The 24,443-nt window shown below is 44.6% G+C and overlaps 1 protein-coding gene across 3 annotated transcripts in view; it reads left to right on the forward strand.

Annotated features, from left to right (window-relative positions):
* The window catches only part of LOC117776771 (neural cell adhesion molecule 2-like), a 245,745-nt gene that overhangs the window by 163,130 nt on the left and 58,172 nt on the right, over positions 1-24,443 (forward strand). For all 3 annotated transcript variants that reach the window (XM_034611053.1, XM_034611035.1, XM_034611043.1), the window contains exons 2-5: positions 7,618-7,692; positions 13,829-14,035; positions 17,585-17,728; positions 19,151-19,288. In XM_034611053.1, the coding sequence (XP_034466944.1) occupies positions 7,618-7,692; positions 13,829-14,035; positions 17,585-17,728; positions 19,151-19,288 (564 nt within the window). The remainder of the gene's footprint in view (positions 1-7,617; positions 7,693-13,828; positions 14,036-17,584; positions 17,729-19,150; positions 19,289-24,443) is intronic.

Genomic DNA, 24,443 nt, shown 5'->3' on the forward strand with positions numbered 1-24,443 from the left:
TTGACATATAGAAGCTCTGACTGCACGCAGCAATTGAAAAGCTGAATTGAAGACGTGGCCCGTTAACACCCCCTCATTTCTATCACGGCTGATGATTGCATTGCCAGTTGGAGCTCTGCTTGTTCCCTTTCTTGCCCTCTGACGCAGCCTCGATTGTCTGACAGGTTTAGCATCCGATTTGTGGACAGAGCGGTACTTTGGGAATGTGACCGTCTTCGTCGCGCAGATTGACACGATGCCAACGTCATACCGTGAGATTTGCATTCCTCTTGTAATGCCAGGTGTTTTGATCTCTCTAAAATAAGCAGTTTATATAAGGGTTATTGAAGGTTTTCTCAAGCATCTTTCCTTTTCTCCTCTTGAATCTCGGTTCTTTTGGATCCGAGAACCCCCAGGGATCACTAGCTTTTGACCTACTTCGACTTCTCAACTCAAAGTTGATATTTCTTGTCTTTTGTTGTGTCCTATTGTAAAGTAATCAAACATTTTCTGAGTTATATGCCAACAAAGCGGTAAATACAACCATGATGGTCCTCAGGCGTCTTCCATGCAAACTTTAAAACTCCCACATTTTTACATTAATGATGTTAAGATCAGATTAAATTGGATTTTTTGTTTCAGATCAAATACAGAACAATAAATGGTTTATTTATTAGATCACAGACTTTAATGGCTGATAACAGTCATTTGAAGGTTTTATAATTATTATCAAAATCACCAATACTGACTTATTGAAGTAATTATTCACTGGCCAAGTAATAAGCACAACATATTGTTTTATTAGGAAGTTAAAGGTAAAGTTATTCGATACTGACTTGCTGCATAATTCTCCAATCCACCAATATGATGACTCACAAATGCAAAGAGAAAAAAGCCTCCTCTGGCACTTTGCATATTTCATATATTGCACTGCTACAGCCTTGTTAATAAGAAACAGAAGGTAACTGTAGCATCTCAAGTATCTGCAAAGGGAAGGAGGCAATGTAGGAGAAAGTTTTTGCCATCTGCTAAATACGATTAAGTTGCATTTTCTTACTAATTAGAAAAATGATTTTCACATCTGAGTACAGTCTGTGTCCTTGCAATGTTTGCAGGAGTGTGTGTGTTTGTGTGTGTGTGTGTGTGTGTGTGTGTGTGTGTGTGTGCATGACAGGAGTTTTATGATTCAGGGATATACTGTACGTAGAGAGACGTCCATCATGGCCACCGCAGCCTGAGGCATAAGAGGCTTAAGGAAGGAGACATGAATCACAAAGCAGTCGGTAAGTGGAAAGCAGAGATCCAGAGGAGGTGTTTCGAGAGAGGGAAGATAATAGGTAGCTGAGGGTTGAGGCTGAGGGTGCACACGTGGTCTCAGGCTGTGTGTCGGCACGATTGGATGTGGTTGGATGAGTTGAACCTCTCCTCTCCAGCATGAAAGCAGGCTTGTCATGCAACCAGGCGGATGCATAGGGGACCAGGGACACGGGGAGTCAGACTGGCAGACAAACAGGAATACTTTGACAGACGCCTCGACAACTTCGGCGGAGTCCAAAGGCAAAGTTGGCAGCAAGTAATTTGGAGAAGTTTGCGATAAATCAAACATCCTTGTGCTGTGATATCAAGTAACGACACTGTTCTTCTACTCCCAACTTCCCGCTGGCACCAGAGGAAATGAACGTGAAGGGAATTTTGTGCTGCTATGAAACATAGTGCACTCGTCACGTCCCTGAAACAACATTTTGCTGATCTACCGTGCGTTGCCCAGTACACTCAGGCTCTGTGTATTGGTCCTGTGCTCCTCGTTGAAGCCTGGAGGGTTATTCAGCTACTTTTTGAAGGGCAGTGATTCAATCCGTCCATCCATTATCTATAACCACTTATCCTTTCAGGGTCGCAGGGGGGGCCAGGGCCAGTCCCAGCTCGTATAAGTGAGGGTACACCCCATGGTCACAGAGCGGACACATGATACAAACAAGCATGCACACCTACGGGTTATATAGGGATGCTGTTTAAACTAAGCTCCGTAGAAAAGCCAGAATCCAGTGACAATTTAATCTGATCATTCACTTTGCTGTTAATTCACAACGATGGAGATGAATTAATGAAACGCTCGTCCAGGCAGATTCAGCGACTGAGGGGAGAACTGATCAGATTTCAGTGAGTGCGGTTTCCGACATCTTTCAGCCAAAAATTCAATTGATTACAATAATACAAATTCCAAACAGACACCCCCACATTTGAAATGTTTATCACAGCAGCAGAAGATAGTTAATAGTTTGGCGTCTAGGCTCAGATGTCCTCATTCCCCCAGATATGATTATGTAGATATAACTGTGAGCACACCAGTGCAGCTCGCTCACTAACTCAGTAGAGTGCACACGGGCAGCTGTGGCTCAGGAGGTAGAGCGGATTGTCCTCTAACCAGACAGTCGGCTATTTGATCCCTTTCTCCTGATGTATCATAGAGAAAGTGCTGCACATAGATGCACTGTATGAAGGTGTGTGTGAATGGGTGAAGGGCAACACTGTACTGTAAAGTGCTTGGACTATAAAAGCTCTATATACGTCGACCTGGAGGAGAAACCACAGGCGATTGTAACAAAGATGCCATAAATCAATCCATAAATGATAATTAAATAATAAGTGTTGTGCTTCAGCTTTGTGCTTTCAATGAAAATGATGGTTAAAACAACAAAAAATATGCCAAATTGTGCATTTAACTGTCTTCCAACAAAGAAATCCCCGACACGCGCTCGATCCCTCGCCACCTGGTGCCACCGCTCACCTGAGAGACGGCTTCAAACAACGCTCACTGTTCAAAAGCTAATTTCTGACTGGATATCGTTCTTTTTGAAGAAAAGCGTTTCGACACACAGGTCCGGGTGCACACAAAACACTGTAATTAGTATTTTATCTCCTTCCCTCTTCCGCTCACGCTCTGCCCACTCTCACTTCTTGTCTTTGTCTCTCTCTCCGTCTCCGTGGTTCAAGGGAAGAACTCAACTCCTTCACTAAATCACAAACAATTAAGGCAGAGCATTTTTTATTTTAAATTTTTTTGCCTCGGGGCATGTATCTGCTGCGTGTGCTCAACACATTTACACGCATGCACACGGACCCAACACTCACAGCAACCCACACATGTAGAGATGAGCACATACGCCCCCGCGCACCCTTCTGCCGAACACAAGCACACAAAGGCATGTTCTCTCCGGTGCCTTTTATTTGGCCACGGCTTTAATGGGGCTTTTAACGCGGCACAGGATTAGAGAATTGCGTTTTAACGTGGCTGCCAGCTGATTGAACGCCTTCCACGCTGTCAATCAAACGCTCGGGATTAGCGAATGCAATAGTGTGTGCGGCCTCAAGATTGAGTCGCACTGATTGAGCGAGTTTCACACACTGTTGCAGCGAGTCCAGATGTTGCTGAGTCATGTCAGCGGGGCCGGCTCCTCCACCGTGACCTCCATGACCTCAATTTGTGGAATATATTGATTTGGCTTCCTTACAAGAACATCCAAAACGTTTTTGTGACTTGACGACAGTAAATTTATTTCCTTTTCCCCTTTTCACTGGACGGGGTCGGGGATATCAAAGAGAAGATCTCACACTGATTACTCGAGCTGTTCCAGAGCAGAGAGCTGACTTCTGCTTTATTCTTCATCAATGGAGTTTATTGGCCGTTAAGGAAACAAGCTGTAAACACTGCACTGACATATAATCACCCTATAAACTGATTCAATGGATGTGGTAGAAAACCGTTGCCTGTTCACACATCCAGCTGACACTCAGCAACATGGGTATTCATTTGGATTCGTGTTCCTGGCAGCTCTGCTTTGGTCTCCACCAACACCGGAGGGAGATAATTGGCTCCGTCGCTGCGAAGTCAGTTAGTTGCGAACTTGTCTGACGGCCATTTGGCGCAGTGCAGGCAGTGTGAACTAGGTTGATGCTGACGCGGGCTGTAAGAAGGAACCAAACATACATTTTCACTCGAGGGGATAACGGCTTTCACGACAAAAGAAACGCTTTCATTAGTTCAAAAAAACGTTTGCTTCCTCTGACAACACAACCAGAATATTCAAAAGTAGAAGAAGAAGAGATTACCCTCAGCTGAGATAAGATAAGATACGCAATCGGAGTTCTTGCAAAGAAACAATGCATAATAATAGAACAGAAATGAAATTGAAAGAACTTGAGTATTTAAGCTAGAATATAATTAGCGGTACTCCCATTGAAAAGTAATAATGTTGGTGACATTTAGAGGAAATGAAAAGTTACAATGCACTAGGCAACGGATGTAAAAAGTAGTGCATGATATTAAACTAAATATTTACAGTAGCAATAAGGAGAATAAGGGGTATCTATCTAAAGTCTTCTAACATTACCTAAATTTCATTAAATAAAAGTTTTCCAACAATAAGATGTGAGTAAAGGAGAGTGTGTAGTTTGCTAATCATTACTAACCACGACATGCCGGCTGCGTATAAGTGAAGCCAGTGCATCTTGATCAAACCCTGGTGGCTGCCTAGAGTATAGGTTATAAATTATCCATGTTAGTGGATGGGACATGGCCTAAACAAAAAGGTCAAAGCACACCTGAAATTCATTTTTATTGAAGATGATTTCTGTCATTTTAGGTAAATTCTTAGACTGATGTTTGTTTTTTTTCCAGCAAATTTAAATCAGTTATTTGACGATGTAAAAATGGTGTCAAACGTCATGATTGACAGCTGAGCCTGACTCAGGAATGACAGAGCATACAACATTAATCCCGGCCAATTGGGCGATATCTGAACCAGCAGCACTTTTTATTGTTCAGATTCAAAAGTGACAATTGTACGGCATCGACCATGTCTGACATGTTACAAATGAAATCAATGGTTTTGTTTGTTGTCTTATTTCACTTGTCACCAATGCTCCTTTAGAGGAGCTGATAATTGGAGCTGATAATTGCCATCAGGCTCATACACATATTGACCCGAGCTCTATAATAAGCGGGTGAACGAGACACAAAAAAACATTCAATTTCTGAAAATGTATCAAATTAGCGTGTCTCTTTGTGTCCCTACTAGGTGAGACCGTGTCATATTTCAAATCCAGTCTGCCTTCTCATTAAAATGTCAACGTGTGCTCGCTGCAGGGACTGTTGTGCATTTCAGCTGGGAAAAAATACGGTTGCATTTTCCAGGTTGAACTTAATTATATGATTCACACCAACGACTCCGGCGGGAAACAGAGAAGAAGGCCATTTTTCTTTTTTTCTCCCCTGCCGGGTTTTGTGAGCAACTTATTACGCGATCAATCACATCGAGCACAAACATACCAGGATCAATTAATAATTGAAAACCGTTAAAGTACTTGAAGCACTGATCGGAATCAGCCTTAAGTCAGAGGCAGGCAGTGTGGAAGGGCGCAAGGTTAAATAGACATGATTAATCAACCCTACAACCGTATCTGCATCTATTTGTTGGAAACAGTGTGTGTGTGTGTTGCGTAGTTTTCAGTAGAAGTGTAGTGCATTTAGATAACTTAGGAACAAATGCTTGAGTGTGACCAAAGGCTACATATGTTTGTGCATGGCAACATAAATCTGTCGTTCAATGCTGCGCGCGTGTATGTGTGTGTGTGTGTGTGTGTGTGAGTAGTAGTACAATGCATTTACATAGTGACAAATGCTCGTGTGTGACCATATGTCAAAGTCTACTTTATCGTCAGTTCTGCCATATGTACAGGGACGGGATTGAGATGTCGTTTCTCCCTGATCCCCAGTGTAAACATATAAGTAGACAGAACATGTAAGTAAGCATAATAAGTAGTAGTACACAGTACAACATAGTATACGCGTAGTATGCAGTCAGAAGTCACACGGTGGATGGGATGAGAGTAGTGCAAAAATGGATTGAGATACATCGTTCAACTCTGTGTGTGTGTGTGTGTGGGGGGGGTCTCAGTTCCATACTACATACCAGTATACATTATGGAATAGATTTCTGTGTGTGTGTGCGCCTTACACAGCATGAATCCAATCAGACACATTGATATTGCCATTCTCCTCGACCTCATCATGTCGACCCCTCAGGTTAGCGGCAGCGGCGGTGCCCCTCCACTGCCATCTGTAGGCAGCCTGGACTCACGACAGATGGCTCCCTGTGATAAATGCCAGAGAGCCACCTCACTGTGGTGGTGCTGCTGGCTGCAGCAATCCCCCCCCCCCCGAGCAGCAGCAGATAATCATTTCATCATTTTCTCAATTATTGACAGGCGCCCTGAGCTCCACTGTTAAATTTCCAGTGTTGTGGCGAGAATTAACATCCATTAGAGTGTTTTACAGCGTGTGTGTGAATGTGTGTTTGGAGTTTCATGCTAACTAGACATGGGCTAAGGATGGGGGGGGGCTCCGATATGACAGGCTCATCAAATATCTCGCCACACTCAGGCTACCGCTGCGTCAAGAGGCTCTAACCTAAAAATGACCCTCTCCCCACTGAGTTGCCAATCGTTACTCATCACATTAGACATGTAGACACATTCCCAGCTCCACATTCCCGGTCTTTACCTCCCGGATTTTTTTTCCATTTGACAAACTCCCAACCGCCGAGATCCAGCCCCAGTTTTATTCAGCTACATTTCACTCCAGCTTTAAAAAAGCCTCACCTGGAGCCCCCTATTGTGTGGCGCTATGGCGTCGCTTACAAAAGAGGCTTTGTCGCTTGACACTGCACATTTTTGTGGCACTGGTGGTCCATTTGTTTTACCCTGTCATGAAAGTGAATGCACGTCTCCCAGCGAATATGTCCAGTCAGCTTTTTCTCCGCAGCGAACACGTGGAGGCTCTCGGTTTGTTAGAGCCTCGCACGCCGGTTATTTGTCACCGAAGGGAAATAGCAGCGCCAGTTGAAGTATTTACCGATCTCTGCTATTTCTTAGCTTGTTAAATTTCCATCCGTCTGTTGTTCAATTCATAAACCGTTGTTGAGTAGTGATAACTGCAAATAGCATTACAGCACCTCGGGGCTGAAAGGATCCCATTCATTGCGGAGCTGACTGGCAAGCTTGTCACAAACACCCAATGCGCCTGTTAGACGGTACAAAGCCAATGTGTCGCAGCGCATTGTGAGGAGCAATAGCTGCGTTGTTCTGAGAGACAGCAACTTTGAATGCGGTTATATAAATTTTTCAAATTAAATTTGAATCAAAAATGAAAGTACAAACTTAAATTTCTCGTTTCAGAGACGGCACAAAACCACGAGGAAGGGGGAAAACTCGACATCACAATAGGGAAAAGTCAATGAAAAAAACAGCTCGCTGTTAAATAGCTGCAAAATGGGTTATTTCTAAGAAGCCCCTTATTTTTGTCGAAGGATATTTGCATGTAAACTGCACCCTGCCTTTCATTTAATTGCGGTAAATGGTGGCACACAACAGAAAATGGTCCTCGGATAATGAAAAAAAAGAATCTGGCATAAAGAAGGAAATGAGCCACACTGCTAAGCAAGCCGAATCTTTTTTAAAGCAATTTTGTATTATTATGTGTCTGCAGTCGGCAAACAATGACGCTCTTTTGTGCTCTGTTCTGTTATAATAAGTAATACATTTTTCCTTTTCTTGTCTGCCTCCCTTCCTGTGCTACAGCCGCCCTGCAGGTGTCCATATCCTTGAACAAAGTGGAGTTAAGCGTCGGAGAGTCCAAATTCTTCATCTGCACAGGTAAGAAGTGCTGCAGACCCTCATTTTGACGTGTGGTTTCTGTCTGTATGCATGTGCGTGTGTTTGGAGGCAGGTCAGAGATGCAGCAGGGGGTTTACATTGGCGCCTGTGAAGTCTGTTTGTTGTGCGTTTGACGGCGATCGCAGCACATTCCACGCCGTCCATATGGTGAGTGACTCTGTGACTGGATCCTCACAGGGGACGGCCCCGCTCCCCCTCGTCGCTTCTCCTCCACGTCCTCTCGGAACGCCCGTATCAGCACTCAGCCGTAGCAGAGCACCCGACGCCCGTGCCAGCGGCTCGGTGGGGTGGCAGCGCACTCTGGCAGGCCCCGGCCCGCCTCCTGCTGGCTGCCTCTTCTCTCCCGCCAACCCACTCAGCGTGGAGCTAACAGCCAAGGGAGGCGAGGCACACTTGGAGGGGGCGTTGGTGCGGCGCCGAGGTGCTGAGGAGGACAGAATGGGGAGGTATAGGGGAAAAAAATAGAGGTGAATGGAAAGAAACTGGCAGTGATTGAAAGGCAAAGGTAAAAGCTTTCACTGTAAAAAAAAAACACTCAGAAGCGAGAAGAATGGAAACAGGCTTTGAGGCAGAAGAGCGTTTGCCACCATCCACCATCAAAGTGCGTCGTTCGTTGCTTTCTCCTGCCCTTGTCCGCCACTGGCATTCAAACCTCTTCTTTTTTTCCTGACCATATTCACATGCAGCTCTGCCAACCGGGGTCTGCTGTAAAGCAGGGCAGAACAGTCAGAGGCAACAAAAAAAAGCTAAATCCCGGTGAAACCGAAGCAAAGCCTGCAAACATAAAAAAATACGGAGTTATTCTATTAAAGTGACTTTTTTGGCTTTGCATCGCCGTGTCCCACTGTATGAATCATGTCCACATAAATATAGACCGGAATAGAAGAAAGGAGCAGGAGGCACAGGAGGGCACTTTTGTTGAATGTTGATTCACGGGTTTGTTTGAGCCGTTTTTTGTGAGGGAAGGCAGAACACTGAGGTGAGGGCGTTGCTCTTCAAAGTGAGGGGCCTGGGTGAAATCTATTTTTCTTGTTCGATCCACATCGTTTCTAAAAGTTTTCGGGTTAAAAGAAAGACAAATGCCGGTCAACGCGGCAGCAGCGGGGGCGAGGGCTTGTTTTTGTTTTAAATCCAGCATAAATTCCATGTTTCTCCCCAACTCGTCCTTTCTTTAAATATTCCAGCTTTAAATAGATGGGACTCGATGATATAAAGAAGAAAGTTTAAGTTTGGAAAAAAAGTTGTTTCATCAGGCCAGACGCTGATGGAGCAAAATGTTTTCTAGACGATTTATTTTTCATATTTTATGAGCTTTCTTCCATTTTTATATTTGCCCACAGCAGAATGCAGCATCGGTTATTACTTCAAAACTTTCAATGTTGTCGTGATTCTTCCCTGGTTGTGAGACTTTTGTATTTATGTTTTTTGACTTTTCTATATTTGTGTTTTTCGATGCACGTACTGTGTTTGATTGTCAGCTGTCCCTGTGTGTCTCTGCCTCAGGGTTTCTTACTTTATTGTGATCCCTTTCGTTGGGTCATTTCCTGTTTTATTTTGACCTTTCTGTGTCACTTCCTCTTGCTTTTCCCGCCTCCTTTACCTGCACCTGCTTCCTAATGTGTCCCACCTGTGTCTCCTTGTCTCTCCTCCGTCCTGTCAGTTTGTCTCGTCATGTTTCTGGTTGTGCTCTCCACCTGTTTCACTTTTCCACTGACTGTGAGTCTGTTTATTTGCCTAACATGTATTTGCTGCACTTCCTGCATTTATGTCGTCTGCATTTATCTGCCAATATTTAAAAACTATTCTAAACTGGTTTAAAGTCCTTGTTTGGCCATGATAGTTGTCATGAACACACAATTGCCAAAAAGGAGCCAAAACACCAACAAAAAGTGTCACTGTTTCTGTTCGTGTTGAGAAACGTTTAACAAGTTGCCAGCAAAGGTTAATTTGTCAACAGACAATAGCCAATGGGTGTTGCCGGGGGCATTTTAATTAACAGAAGAGATATTGTCAAAGCAGAAACTGAGGACAAAGCAGAAACTGGCTTGATATTTGCTAGATAACCTGCTTATACATGAAATATGCAGGATAGAATTAACTTTCCCATCAGCGCTGAACATTTCCTGAACCTAATGAATTAATATATCCCTGTCACATTGCTTCTTAAAGTATTCATTTTCAAAACAGCTTTTTATCTCACCTCAAAATGAACCACGTGTCATGTATTCATCGACTCTTGTCTTTACAAGGACGTCCCCTCGGCGCAATAAGCTTTCATTAATCACGTCTCGCTGCTAAAAAAACCCAGCTCTTTTCGGCTGCTTGTTTCACGCCCTCACAGCAAAGTGCCCTCGAAGGATGTTTCACGGCGAAGATGTGAATCGAGCAAAGAGAGAAAAATGGTGAAGTGAGAGGCTGGGGGGGGGGAGACAAAGAAGAACAGGTGAACTCAGCTGGAGGGAGGGAGAGGGGGCGGCTTCAGAGATTGTCTTTCGAAAATAGGTGGGTCTCAGTCGTCAGCGAGGGGAGAGGGAATAACAGCAAGTGTGGGTCACCTTTCACCCGGAGCCTGTTTGTTCCCAGCATAGTTGTGGGAGAGCTCGGGGACATGTCTGTTATACCAGCAGACAGTGAGACATGTGAGCAACTGCTGCACCGATGCACTTGTCCACATTAACATTATTGTGTATGTTTAGTGATTTAGCATCTCTTTTAAAATACGCATGTAATCTGTAATCTTTGCCGCTGCAGGAGTGTGACACATCTAGAACAATAAGCAAGTCAGTGTGTTGTGCGAGTTAACTCTTTCTAATACAAAGGGAAAATTCTAATACAAAATGTTTTAACTAGTTCACGTTCATTTCATCAATTATTTTAAATAAGCTGCTCAAAAATATTCTTTTTCAATAGAACCTCCTCCTGTTTACCCAATGGTTGCCCACTCACTAAAATAAATGAATTACTATATACTACTATGGAATCAGATAGAGAATAATTAAAAAAGCCAAGGAAACGTAGTGAGTAGACGTATGTTTTACCGCTCGATCATTGTTTCATATTATGCAGGAAGTGAAAAAAGGGTCAAGTTATACTGTCGGTGCGACGGACAATTTATTTTTGCCTGCGTGAAGCAAATTATACAATTTAAAAACATAGAATACATTAGTTAAGATTTATGGGGAGAGAAATCTGGGAAAATATCCTGAACTGCAAAGTACAAACCCAGTATGTGATGCTTTGCATGGACTGGTGGTACTGGCCATGCTGCTCTTCTATCCTGGCCACAGTAAAACACAACACTGAGAAATAATGGTATATAAGTCCACAGGACCTAAAGAATACGGCGATTCTACACCAGCACATTTTGTTTACAACACGGCTTCCATCTTCCACCTCTTACCTTAAAGTTGTGCTTGTCATTTACCTGGCGACCATCACAAACATAGAGGCTGAAATGATTGTCCCCCTGATAACTGGATGCTGTGTTAATATCTGATTCAATATGTCCCCCACCAACATTATTTTAACACATATCTGTCACATCCGTCGACACCCATTGAACCATCCAGTTGGCCCTCGTGCACTGTATGGAAGCATCTCATTTATGTCTTCAAGAACCCATCTCCGTATTTGTTTTTTAAAATGACGAACAAACATGAGAGACTGGAGATTTTTCTGATGTGAAATTGGCCTTGTGTGCGAGCATGAAACGGAGCCGTGTTTGCGGCGTGACAAATAAGGAGGAGGTGGATAAACTGGTGCTTAAGTGTGTGTTTAACCTCCCCATTGACTGAAGTGGCAGAGAGCCAGAACACATGTTGGCTGCGAAAAAAAAACAGAGGCAGCTGCAAATGCAGGCTCGGTCGTCAAACCAGATCCAACAGCGATTGTTGATATGTGGTTTCCTCGGATATGTCTAACAACAGCATTGTAGGTCATACCGCTTGACCAGTACGACTTCTGTTTACCCACTAGCAATACATTACAGCCTATAAAGAGATCGATAGTAGATACTTAAGCAATCATTTTGACATCATGTCAACCTACGCACATACCGGTGCTCCTCCTTCCCTCTCCAGCTCCTGCTTCTCCCCCTGCTGACTCATTCCCGGGAGGCCTAACTCAATTACCACCATAGCTCTGCCAGCCACTGGAGGGACAGGAGCGTTTCAGCCTGGGCTCGGCTAATTTTGGCACCGAGGGGCACGTCGAATGTCGATAGATGTGCCTTGTGCGGGAGGCTGAGATGGCTTCATTATTTCAGCCGCTTTGATGTGTTGCTCCCTAACTGCTAAAAAAAGTGTCAGAAACGTTGTCTGAGAGTCCTTCCACATACGAAGCTTTGTTTCTTCTCCATTTGCTTTTTTAAAAAACGAGGCTTAAACAACGGCGAGCTGTCGGATTTGTTGACAAAAGTGAAGAAAAAGCTGACGATCAGTTGTTGCCGTGCACAGAATTCGCTGGCACCTTGAAAAAGTGATCAGCAACGTCTCACCACTCTACTTTCAGAAGAGTCAATCACTGAGCATTCTTTCTTGCCAACAGTCAGTAATAATGCCTGAGCTTATGCAGATTTTTAAGAGCAGTCTTGACAGCGATTTCCACCAGCTATTCATCCGGTGGCAAAGACACATGCTCCTGTCTCCTCAGATCATGTGTGAGGCAAACGAGCTGTCACCACGCTGGCTGCGTCAATTCCAGCACATTCAACTGCCTCTGTTGTCAGCCGACTGTAAGAATGGTGGGAGGTGATAACGTTTTAACGCTAACAGGTATAAAGGGACGCACGCAGCCACGTTAGACACTGATCCGTTCCCTGCGAGTACCCACGTGAACCCAGAGGCTCCAGCGGTGGGCCACGAGGGAGGAGGAGGAGAACCACAGCAGGATCATCGCAGCAACACTTGGGTCTGATTGCCTCATCCCATTCGTTGGCCTCGAAACCTAACAAGCAGCACACACATGCCAGGGATGTGATGGTAATGGTGTTAGCATGCCGGGGTGGCTGCGTGTTTTCGTGCAGACATCAAGAGGCGAAGCGTTTACGTTTGAGCAACAGTGTGCTGTAAAACTGAGGGATTATTATATTTATGTCATGTATTTACATAACTGGACAAACACGCCAATTATCCACCCCAGCACCAGCTCTTTCCACCTGGGAGCTGTTGAGGTGAACCATCGCGACACTCTGCGACTGACTGCTGAGGAGGCGCAGGTTAAAAGCTCGGCCCAAGGGCGTTCGCCAAATCGTCACTGAGGGGAAAGGGAGCATTCAAACTGCCTCCACTCTCCCGGGGATAAAATGTGTGTCACAAATCTGCGGTGCCTCTATTTTCTGTCCTCCTCCTCCTCTTCTTCCCTTTTGTTTCCATAATTGAATCCTCAGAGACTTGTCTCTGAGGGACTGGACAAGCCTCTGTGCATTTCCTGTCTTGTTCAAGTCTTCAGTTGATTGATGGGCTAAGTAATGGCCCTCCACACCGACAGGCGAGGGGCACCTGCTGCCTGCAGATGGCCCCATCATCTCCTGCAGTAGCCAGTTAGCAGGGGTTCAGGATTCTGTTTCTGTGCTCAGTGCTCAGTGCGTGATGTTGGAAACGAGAGTGGATTTTACAGGCTACATATGTCCCCTGTTCCTTTACAGACTTATTAGCCATGTGAATCCAAGATTATGACATAACCATGATTTCAGGCCGTCTGATCCCGTAACAAGTTCAAACAACCACGTTGGAAGGTGCTCGGCTGTTCAGCGGAACAAAGAGAACCTCCAACTCAGCCTCCTTCAGAATCTGGAGGTGATCGGCTGCCCATAAATGAGTCACTGCTGAGGAACCTGTTTCTCCCTGTTCTTCCCTCTGTATTATCTCTGATGTGTGTAATGAGGGCGGAAAATGTCCTCTAAAAAACTCTGTGAGAATTCAATCAGTGGAAGTTTGCTCTCTACAGACTAATGGGTCAAGGACTCAAATATTTAGCCTTGTAAGAAACCTGCCAGGTTCATCTACTGGAATTGAGCTGCAAGTGGTCCTCTCTCAGGCAGACGGGCATGATCCTTACCTGTGTGGTAAAAGGAAGTCAAATTGACTGATTGTTTCTCTCTCTCCCTCCCTCCTAGCTATCGGCGAGCCGGTGAGGCTGGAGTGGTACAACCCCCAGGGCGAGCGCATCGTCCAATCCAAGCGGATGGCGCTTCACACGGAGACGTCGCGGTCCAGGCTCATCATTTACAACGCCATCATCGAGGACGCGGGTATCTACCGCTGCCAGGCCACAGACGCCAGCGGTCATACCGAGGAGGCCTCGGTCGTGCTGGAGATCTACCGTAAGCTCATGCTCCCATCCTCACTATACTAGCTCTAACTGTGCACATGTGTATTTTAGATCCATGCAGCCTTTGACCTTGTTTGTGAGCTTGTGAGCAAGTGCGTGCCACTCATGCTTGTGATTAAAGCATAAGGACAGTGAGTGATAGCATGGGATCCTGCCAGGTGTAATGAGAGATGTTGCACTGAGGCCGACCTGCCTTGCTGACCCGTCACTATTTCCCGGGCAAAGCCGAAGTGTGAGGAGGCCAGGGAGGCTCGGTGGACACAGAGTCGGGCCCATCGCAGGCTCCATCCTCAGGGCGAGCAGTAATTTAACTGCTGTTTGCCCCATTACAGTGTCCTTGAGCAAGACATCCAGCTTAACTCCAACCTAATCACTGCTGCGATTGCCTTGGAAAAAGAATTAGAAAACATATTCAACAACCTGGAGGGAGTTATATTCTGGGATAGAAAAAACAATCAGAACAGAAATAGGGAAAGCCCGACATTATTTTTAATAATTTAGATTTAATTTATATTTTGGATGAATTGCAGGTTAAAAGATATGTAAATGCATATGTTTTTTGAGGAGTTATTATAACCTTTGTTTGATTGGAGTTTGACTGTTATAAGTGAGAGGCTACTGCAGCATGTCTGGGATATATATATATATATATATATATATTTAAAAGCTGCTCAGAAGCCAAAGTGAAATGCTTGTTTCCTTTCACAGAAAAACACGTCAGTCTATTTTTTTAATCTTTGCTCAAGCTCTGTATCTTTACAAAAGGGCACCTTTCCGAATACTTACACTTTCTGCTCTCAGGTAGCACGGCGACAGGAAATGGATTAACATTCTAATGCATGCAAAAGGCACACGCGGAGATTACATAGGAAGCAAATGAATTCAGAGTAACCCAAGCTTCCAGATACACGGGGAGTCTTCCCCGAGTTTAACTGCAGAGAACGTCTCCGTACAGGGATTTGATTACAGGAGGCAGACACACACTGGAAAGCATCACCTGCTGTGTGGTTGCCTTTTTCCTCCTCTCCCGGCGAATCATTAAGGGAGACATCACAGCCTCAATCACACCTGCCACCGCTCAGCCCCTCGCCTCATTCGCCGCATAACCAGCGCCCCGAAAACCACTGTTTCCACGGCAACCAGGCGTCACTCACTCGGGCCCCTCGGTGTTGATTGCCTGAGCAGCATGCGGATGAAAACCCGCCTAAAGCCCCCAGCAAACCATTCTGCCAGCGCACAGCCGGAGCAGGCGAGGACTCCTCAGGCAGCGCACAGGCCTGTGCGCTAAAACATGTTGTTGTACATGAAACTCATGACCCGCGGGAGGCACAGTGTGTCGACACCCGCTCACGAGTTGCTGACATCTCTATGATAGCCTGTTATGATCATTCCAATGCGGAGTGGCGGATCAGCTCTGAATCCAAATTAGAGGACTTGCATGGTGCAAACATACAAATGCTGCTGTCACGGTGTTATTTTTAAAGCCCTGCAGCCTTGCTGGCTCTACCGATGGCAGCGCCGGTCAGTCCAAGACAAAGTTTGTACTGGAATTTGTGGTGTCCAGAGGATGAATCCTTTAGGACCACCGACACAACAGTTTTTGCTTGTGTTTTAATGAATTGGCCATGTTTCCTCAGAGGATTTCCCCTAGAGCCACCATGCGTTTCATATTTGTAGGTTTGAGCAAAGACAAAAGGAAGAAAACTTGTGTTCACTGTTGACAAAAGCCAAAATAGCTTTAAATGAACGGCTGTATAATGTCACCTGAGCAGCCATAGGAAAGTTGGTCAGTACAGTACCTGCACCAGCTCCTTTCATATCCTCTCAGTTTATTAATGGACAAGGCAATAAGCCACTTTTCCAAAACCAGCAAAGTTTTTACAGTAAAGATGGAAAATCTGCGTCCCAGTTGAGAGACGTCCAGGGACACTGTCTTGTAAACGAATCGCGGTTATCCTCACATTGATGTGTAGACAAACGGCAGAAGAGACACTGCACCGAGCCCGTTCTCGATTCGAGCGTGCGGCAGTTACTCTGGAGAGCTTGTTTCCCTCACTGCTTCCCGTGTAGAGCAGTGTGACAACAACAGAGGCAGGAAACGGATACAAACGGGAGGAACAAGTGACACCAGAAGTGTTCGAACCTGAGAGAGAGAGAGAGAGAGAGAGAGAGAAGAGTTTGGAAATAAAAAGAACACAAGGGTGTGGGTGGGGGGGAATAAGAAACCAACAGAGTGAATGACAAAACATGCAAAGGCATCCTTGAAGTTAATGAAGACACTGAGATGCCAGCCACGTTCAAAGGCGGGAGGGTGCAGTCGGGGAGAGAAAGCTCATTTTAGGAAGCAGCCTGGCATAAATCACACGGTGAAATGCTAATGGCGCGGCCTCGCTAACGGAAAGGGACTGATAGGGGAGCTGTTGTTGATTTATTCATACCTCCACAATGCAGCGCGCCGACGATGGCAGGTGGTTGCGGCGGCCGGCAGTGCCAGAAACCGGCGCGCATCAAAGTCGGCTGTCCGAAAACCAGAGCCGGGTACGGAGGGGGGACGGCGTGCCGCTTGTGGAGAAGTGCCGGTCCAAGAACAGCGTTTCCATAAAAGCAACTTGTCAAAACACCAAATGTTTGTGCAGAGAGAGAGGACGCCGCCTCAAACTGGCACTGAGCGGAATCTGTTACCGAGCCCCCCCCCCCCCATGAAACCAAGAGAGAGTGAATCAAAGGCTGCCTGTGTTGTCGTCTAATTCTCCAAAATAGGTTGAGGAATATCTCGGCTCGCTGTCTTTTCTTTTTTTGTGTGTTGTCATGGGTATGATTGGCAGCAAGTGGAATGGCCGTCCTTCTGTCTTCCTGTGTCGTTTCATTAGAATCGCCTTATCTGCGTCCCAGAAAACCGTCAAAGCGGGATTAGCTTTTGTTTCATTTGAATATGACAGTGAATCCATTTCCAGTGCGTACATTGTCCCGTGTGCCTGTTTCCAAACACGAGAGATCTGGACTGCAGAGCATTGCCTCACGTGACCGTTATGCTTCCCATTATGAAATGCACTTTTACTGGTTTAACTCTTTACTGTGCAATACAATGGTTGATGTGAAATCAATTTACTGTACATATTGTTCTTGTTTTTAAACTGTATATATTAGTTGTTATTCCACTCATATCTTTATAGTCCTTACACTTAGGTATTGCATGTTACGTATTACTTACTGATGCAAATTTCCCCATATCTGGACTAATAAGGGTTCTTATTTTATCTTAATATTGTAATCTTCAACCATTTACCCGTATGTCTCTTTCTTTTCTTTCTTCTAATTTTGGATTCAAACCGAACAGAACATTTTCAGGGACATGCATTTAAAAGAATACTTCTCCACAACTCCAACCCTGTCTCAGTGAACAGGACTGTATCAGAGCACAGCAGTTTTCTTTTTTCACGTTTTTTTCCCTTTTGATGTTCAGACCTGCAATAAATTGTCTGCTTTCAATACCGGGGACCCAAAAAAAAGTGTTCAATCTCCATCTCGTTTGATCTCGCAGAGAGGCTGACATTTCAGGATATTCAGTCACCGCAGGAGTTCCGCCACGGTGAGACGGCAGAGGTGGTGTGTGATGTCATCAGCTCACCGGTGCCCGTGGTGGTGTGGTACTACCAGGATAAGGAAATCACAGAGGAGCACCGCAGTAAGTCTTCATGACCTTCTTACATAATCAAATGATTGTTATTTTGTGGGAGGTGAATGGGCACACAATTCATTAGAGAATAATTTGAATTGTCTTGCAAATGCCAGAAAAACTTGTAGAAGAGGGAAAATATGTTCTTGTTCTTTTGTTCCTTCATTTCAAGATTTTATTTCGGTTTTTTATGTAGTCGTGAATATTTCATGTTATCGAGACAGACCTTTGTATCATGGAAGAATCTGATTGTATTTATTCCCGGAGCAGATTAATCATCGTAAAAAAGTTCTTGAGTAAACAAAATAATTATATTTTCAATGTAAACTTTCCAAATGCACTCGATTATCGCTTGGAAAAGAAAATGCTCTCGAGTCCCATTCTCTGTCTCTCACTGAATAGATGTGCTAATGTGCCAAGAATACTGTTCTCTAGGAAATGCTGCCCCCCCCCCCCCCCTCTTTTGTGCGGATTCACAATAAGACAAGGACATCGAATGCTATGAATAGAAACCCCATCAGCCCGGGAGGAGGCGTATATAACTTGGAAAGGAGCCGTGTTAACCGGCGACTGAGAGGATGGATTACGGGGCAGTCGGACGGGCGACACTCGAAGACGCAGCTTCACGCGGCCGACGTGTCGAACCAGCCCCCGAAAACGAAAAGCCCTGAGAACGGTTGTGTGTTTGCTGTCGGGCCTGCGTGGCTCTGCTGACTCAGCCCGTGCGATCACGTTGCCAATCATCTGTATGGTTTGATCTCAAAGCTGATTTCTGAAGCACTCCTCTGAAATCCCAGCTTTTTTCAGTAGCTTTAATAGTTTTAAACAGGAGGAGGACCAAGGATAAATTCACTTTGAATGGTATTATTCTCGGAGAGGTGCAATAGTAGGAGCCAGTGGACTAGGACTCATTATTTCCTCTCCTCCTCCTCCTCCCTGATTTACAACTCTCTACACCACTTCCCCGTCCTCCTTCCCGACAAACTGCACGCCCGAGCACTGATTGGAAAGAGTGACCCCTCGAATCTGTCACGTTTTTTTAATTGAAATTCAAATCTTCAGTCCGACGGTAATGATGAGACATGGAGGAGATGTTTTAAAATAAATATATAAAAAAAATCATTTCTCTAATTACGATGCAGGGTTATAAATATCCTCGCTGGAGAGAAATGAGATCGTGGTGCTCATCACTCCTTCGCCACTCGCACAGTGGCCACAATGGGGGCGAGTGGAGTCGATTTGGAACTGTAATTGCGTGGGTGTTTATCTGTGTGTGAACTTTATCAGGAAAAATGTGCCGAAGTGAAGATTGACAATTGGCAATTTTCTCCTCCTGTTTTCCTAACTTGCTTATCTCACCTCTCTCTCTCTCTCCATCGTTCGCTCTTCACCTGCGTCGCATTCCTCTTCTTCCGTCTCTCCTCCGCGAAGGCAAGTTCCAGGTGCTGACGAACAACAACCTGCAGATCCATCAGGTGAACAAGGCCGACGAGGGCGTGTACCGCTGCGAGGCGAGCGTGGAGGCCCGAGGCGAGATCGATTTTGTGGACATCGCTGTCGTGGTCAACGGTGAGTTCCAGCTTGAGTCATTGCGTGAAGCCTTGTGATGACGATGACAAGGATGAGCCCTAAATAACCCTGAAAACTGGATGTGTTGGAAATGAATAAAAAACGAGTTTAAGATACACTAATACATACTGTACCAAAGCAGTCAACAATAGAAAATACAACAATAAAAGAAAGTTAAGATAATGAAATGAATACAAGCAGCAGCGAAATTTTAATTAAACAAAATGGAATAAGACAAATAATAATGATAAAAACAACTAAATGTTAAAAACCATAGAATTTGAAGTACCTAAATAAGTGATATATGTTATATATGTTTAAAACTAACACTCGGTTACAAGAAAACATTTAGACTTTTTACGTTGACGTATGAAATACAATGAATAAAAAAGAATGATGCATTTTCAGTGTGGCAGTAAATTCCAAATATTTAAATGTGAGAGCATCCAAGTACACAAAGGTCTGAAAGAGCCAGTTGCACCATCATGGACCAAACCATCATCTTCTTGCAGCTGGTTTTTGTTGCAAAGTCTGAACATGGCTTGTTTCTTGTTATTAACTGGTGGGGTTTCCAGGTCACGATCACTGAGCGTCAATAGAAACCAGAACCAGCTGAGAACTGAAGCTACAGTATGAAACACATCGCATGAAGCAACAGCCTCAGTTTAGATTCCAAGCAGACACGGTGTCAGCAGATTAGCATGCAGGAGGGACTGGCTATCATCTGCATACACAGGTTGTTGCTGTCGTCGTTGAACACCACTCATTCTCCGACAGTGCGTTCAAGTCTGCAGGGGCCCACGGTTCAAATACAACAAAGCAGCCAGTTGGGTTTATCTGAGTGGAGACAGGAGCAGCTTTAAGAAATAAATCAATGGTTTAATCAAACAGTGATAATCGATTAACCTATATTTCCTTTCAACAGAGACGTAATAGCCTCTTACTGTGTGCTGTCACTTTGTTGATGATCGCTGTTAGGAGACTACTATAGCACGAAGCTGACACATTTCACGGCTTGTTTACATGTGTTTTCATCATCTGAACTGTCAAGTCGGTGATTCCGAGGCGTCGCCCGCCGACGTGCGGGTGAACTGAGCCGGAAATTCAGTTTGAATGTTTGGACCTGCGCTTGTAAAACTCCACGCAGAGTCGTCGGCTGTGACAGATTCCACTCCCCTGACTCAGACGAGTTCATCACTGGCACGCTTACAGCAGGTCGGCTCTCTCTGCTGTCATTTGTGCGATCTCCTTCTTCTTCTCTTTATTCTTTAGTGTGATTGAATTATTCAATTAGCGATGGCTCCGGGGCGCCGTGGCCCAAAAATCGAAGGATGTCATTTTAATTTTCTCATTTGTCCTCATTTAGAGCGAGTCACCTGAGACCGCCGAAGTGATTGAAATGTGATTTCTCCGAGGCCACGGGCGTCTCGACACGCACGGGCGGCTGCAATATTGTCTTTGCCTATGTAGTCCTCTCCCACCTAATGTAAAAGCAGAGAGCGGCCCCTCTGCCCAAAAAACTACGAATTGCATTCAATTTGGCACACCACTTACCTGACTCCTGAGAAGATCCAATAAGCCCGCTCAATGAGGCGCGGCCTATTATTGCAGCGACGCAACACTTGCCGTGTGGCGCCGAGACGGGACAGTCGGAGCGTCCTGAGGGAGCCACACCCAGACAAGACACGCAGTGAGCTTCAGTGTGCCTCGAGGACTCATTCTGTCGATCCCTGAAGACTCTCAGACTCAGACGTGCCCGTTAGTCGAGCCTGAAGTAGACAAATATGTTGATACGTACTTTTATGGTCGATTTTATAGTTGATCCTCATGAAATATTTGAAGTTCATAGATCAGACTACAAATATACAATGAATGTGTACGTCTGATGTGGTGCCACAAGGCAAGGAGACATTTGTTTCTGTAGAGAGTGCACTTTTCTTTTCCTTTTTGTTTCATTGAAACTTATCTCTTGAATCTGCAATCTTTGTAAGCTCAGTGGACTGGGGATCTTTCACTTGGTTGTTTTTGTTCCTCTGTCCTTCAACTTGAATTATTTGGGTTTCCACTAATAGCTCCCCTTGGCATCGTCTGCAGACTTTTTATTTCAGAAAAGAAAAAAATACTCGGTGCTCCCACGCGGCAGAAAGAAATTGCATCTAGCAAGTAAACCAGAGATAAAAGTCAACATAGGACTCGATCAGTTGAAACACAGAATCCAAATGAATGCTTGTGTTGCTGCTTAAATATGTTGATATCCAGCAACTTTAATTTACAATTTCAATTTTTTGCATAAAAAAAACCACCTCAGAGAAAATGCCAGAAATAAACAAGTTAAATAAAATCAAAACACATTTTTGCACTTAGCTGAAGTGGGAAAGATGAAGATGCAACACATTGCAATGGAAACAGACTCGGTGAATAAATCATGACTTACAAGCTTCAGCTACACAGAGGAGATAAATCAATGTGAGCTGACACATTGCTTGAGTTAATACACAACACACACACACACACACACATAAAGGACACATTTCCACCAGTGTTTGACTGGTTCTCTCTTAATCAGACCATCTTGTTGAATCCTCTTCTTCCTGATATTTATAAAAGTGGGAGTCGTGCTTTCTTGTGCAGCTCCTTATTGGAAAGTTAAATTGCAAATAGGCAATTTTTTTTTTGACAGCTTGTTACTCTGCCCTCAATATTCCAAAAAATCGATAATTGCACGTTCCTTTTTTTCCTTTGCAGTACTCAAATCTCCTAGGACCAGATTTGGAAGTTTACTGTGCTACTTTATCAAAGAGGCAGTTATTTCCGAGGTCAGCCGCCATCCAGTGGCCCAGAGGAACTCTTAGTTATGATTCTGTCCTAAAGGAAAGGACAGGGAGCTGGTTTGAAGGTGACCGAGATTGAAATGACACTTCTTTAAATGCCACCGACTGTCATGGGGCAGGTAAATATGAGCCGCCCGCGTCTGTCAGTAGAAGTCGAGTCTATGTTTAGTCATCCACTCCGAACCTCGTGATAAAGCTCAGAGACTTGTTTTCTGAACTTTTTTTGGACGATATATGAAGTGGTGGATGTTGCAGGGTGCAAAGTGGCCCCGGTACCTGTTTTTGTTTTCAGTAGACGAGATCACAACCTTTTGCAGCGGCAGCCCCTTTGGTCTCAGGAGTCTCCCCGAGGTGTTGTTCTCAGTGCGCCGAGGCCTGTGATGTTCAGGAAAGCCATAAATACCCCCAACCTATAGGTTCAGTCATTTGCATAAGCAACCCTCGTGAGAATCTGATAAACCAAATGTTTCTGACCTCGAGCTAGAGGTGCACACGATGAATTTGAATCTCGTTTGCGCTCTACGTTGCCAACTTTACTTTTAAGGGGTGTGCCCCTTCCAGATTATTCCCCTTCTATGGTTTGCGATTGCATGGGCAAGGTGGAGCAAGTGTAGTGATCTCAGCAGAGGGGAGAGGAGGCCACAAGTGCGAGCAGTGAATAGAGTATCGACGACAACCTGGACCGGTCAAACAACACAAAGGCCCCCGAGCGCAAGCAGATAGAGATGGTGTAGATTGCTCGGAGGCTCAATGAGAGTTGCAGACTGTCCGCTACATGTTTTATCAATCAGCTGCGGACAGGGAACTGTCCTCTGTTGTGGTGCCTTGGGGGGAAACAGCGGTGAGGCAACGCTCTTTGTCTCTCTCCCCTGGATAAAGACAGGGGAGAAAGAATACACTGATAAACTTCAGACTCCACATTATCTCCTGGGGTCGTGAATGGAGCACTTTAGCTCCTTTGTGCCACCGTCAGCCTGGACATTGATCCTTGTCCTTGTAGCAGAGGTGAAAACAACAGGGAGGAGGATATCACAGCTCTGTTAAAGTTAGGGCTGGACTGTGAAAAGTTTGTCATTGTCGTTTTGGTTGGAATACAGGGAAAAAGAGGTTCCTCCCATGTCATAGTCATATATTTCATTTCATTCAGTTTAATGTGATTGTTTCTTCCTTAAACGACTAATGCTGTTGGTCCTTTGGAGAGAAAAGTTATAATTTAATGCATTGCCTTAGTAAATATATATATATATATATATATATTTCTAAATTTCATGTAATCGTACTTGTGAAAATATGAATACCCAGCAAAAAACTTTATATAGAGCATGCAAGCGAATACAGTTACACAAGCATTGCATTTATGTAACAGACACCTGAGTGAGAAAAAGGCCCTCAGTCTAACGGATAGATGACGCCTGCAGTTCCAGGTATTCCGCGGGTGAAAAGGGTTTAAGGAGCCCTCGGGTGAACCTCGGAGCGCTAAGCCAACTTGACTTTAGAGACGCAATTAGCAGAAGAGTCTTGTTCACTCAGGGAAAAGGGGGAAAAAAGAGTCGGGGGGAAAGTCAGATACTTTTTATCTGTTGTTGTGAAGTGTCTCTTCTGCTTACTCCAGCAACACGTTAGCAGTCATCGCTACAGACACAGTTTGTCTGAAATAGCTGTAACTGTATACATTCTCCCCCCCCATGAAGTAATAAATATTCATGGGCCTGTTGATAAAAGAGCGGTTTCTTGCCGATGAGCACACGACGAGTGAAGCGCCGCTGACCGACTGCAGCTGCCCGTCCCCAGTGTATCATCAAAGCCGACCGGGGGTTGAGGATGATGGCGCATCAAGGAACACGGCCACCCACTGCATGGCTAATCGACCTCAGGCCAAAACAGCTTTAAACATTTGAGTCGCTGATGTATAAGCACAATTTTGAGAAATAAGCGAATAGAAAATACAAGGATTTGATAGGGAAATGTATTGGTGGGTTTCCAATTATGTTTCTGGAATGGAAACTTGATATAATTAGGTGATTTTACAAGTGACATTTAGCTTAGTTTGTGTTGTCTGCAAGCTTTTAAAATCACAAGTGCCATTACACGAGTTCCCCTCTTGTAACACTTAAACACACACCTCCACTTACAGTTTGAATCCATTTAAATTGAGGTCACATTGCTTCAGTTGGACAGGTTGTAGTACATTGAGACAGTAATTGCATACAATTTTTTCTAACCTGGCCTTTAAGCTCATTTAAAGGAATAGTATATTTTTATTAGCAAGTTTTTACACTAGCATGGGGAGTTTGAGGCAGCAGCCAGCATCTGTTCAAAAGGTT

The sequence above is a fragment of the Hippoglossus hippoglossus genome, chromosome 2 (assembly GCF_009819705.1).
Source record: "Hippoglossus hippoglossus isolate fHipHip1 chromosome 2, fHipHip1.pri, whole genome shotgun sequence".
NCBI lineage: Eukaryota > Metazoa > Chordata > Actinopteri > Pleuronectiformes > Pleuronectidae > Hippoglossus > Hippoglossus hippoglossus.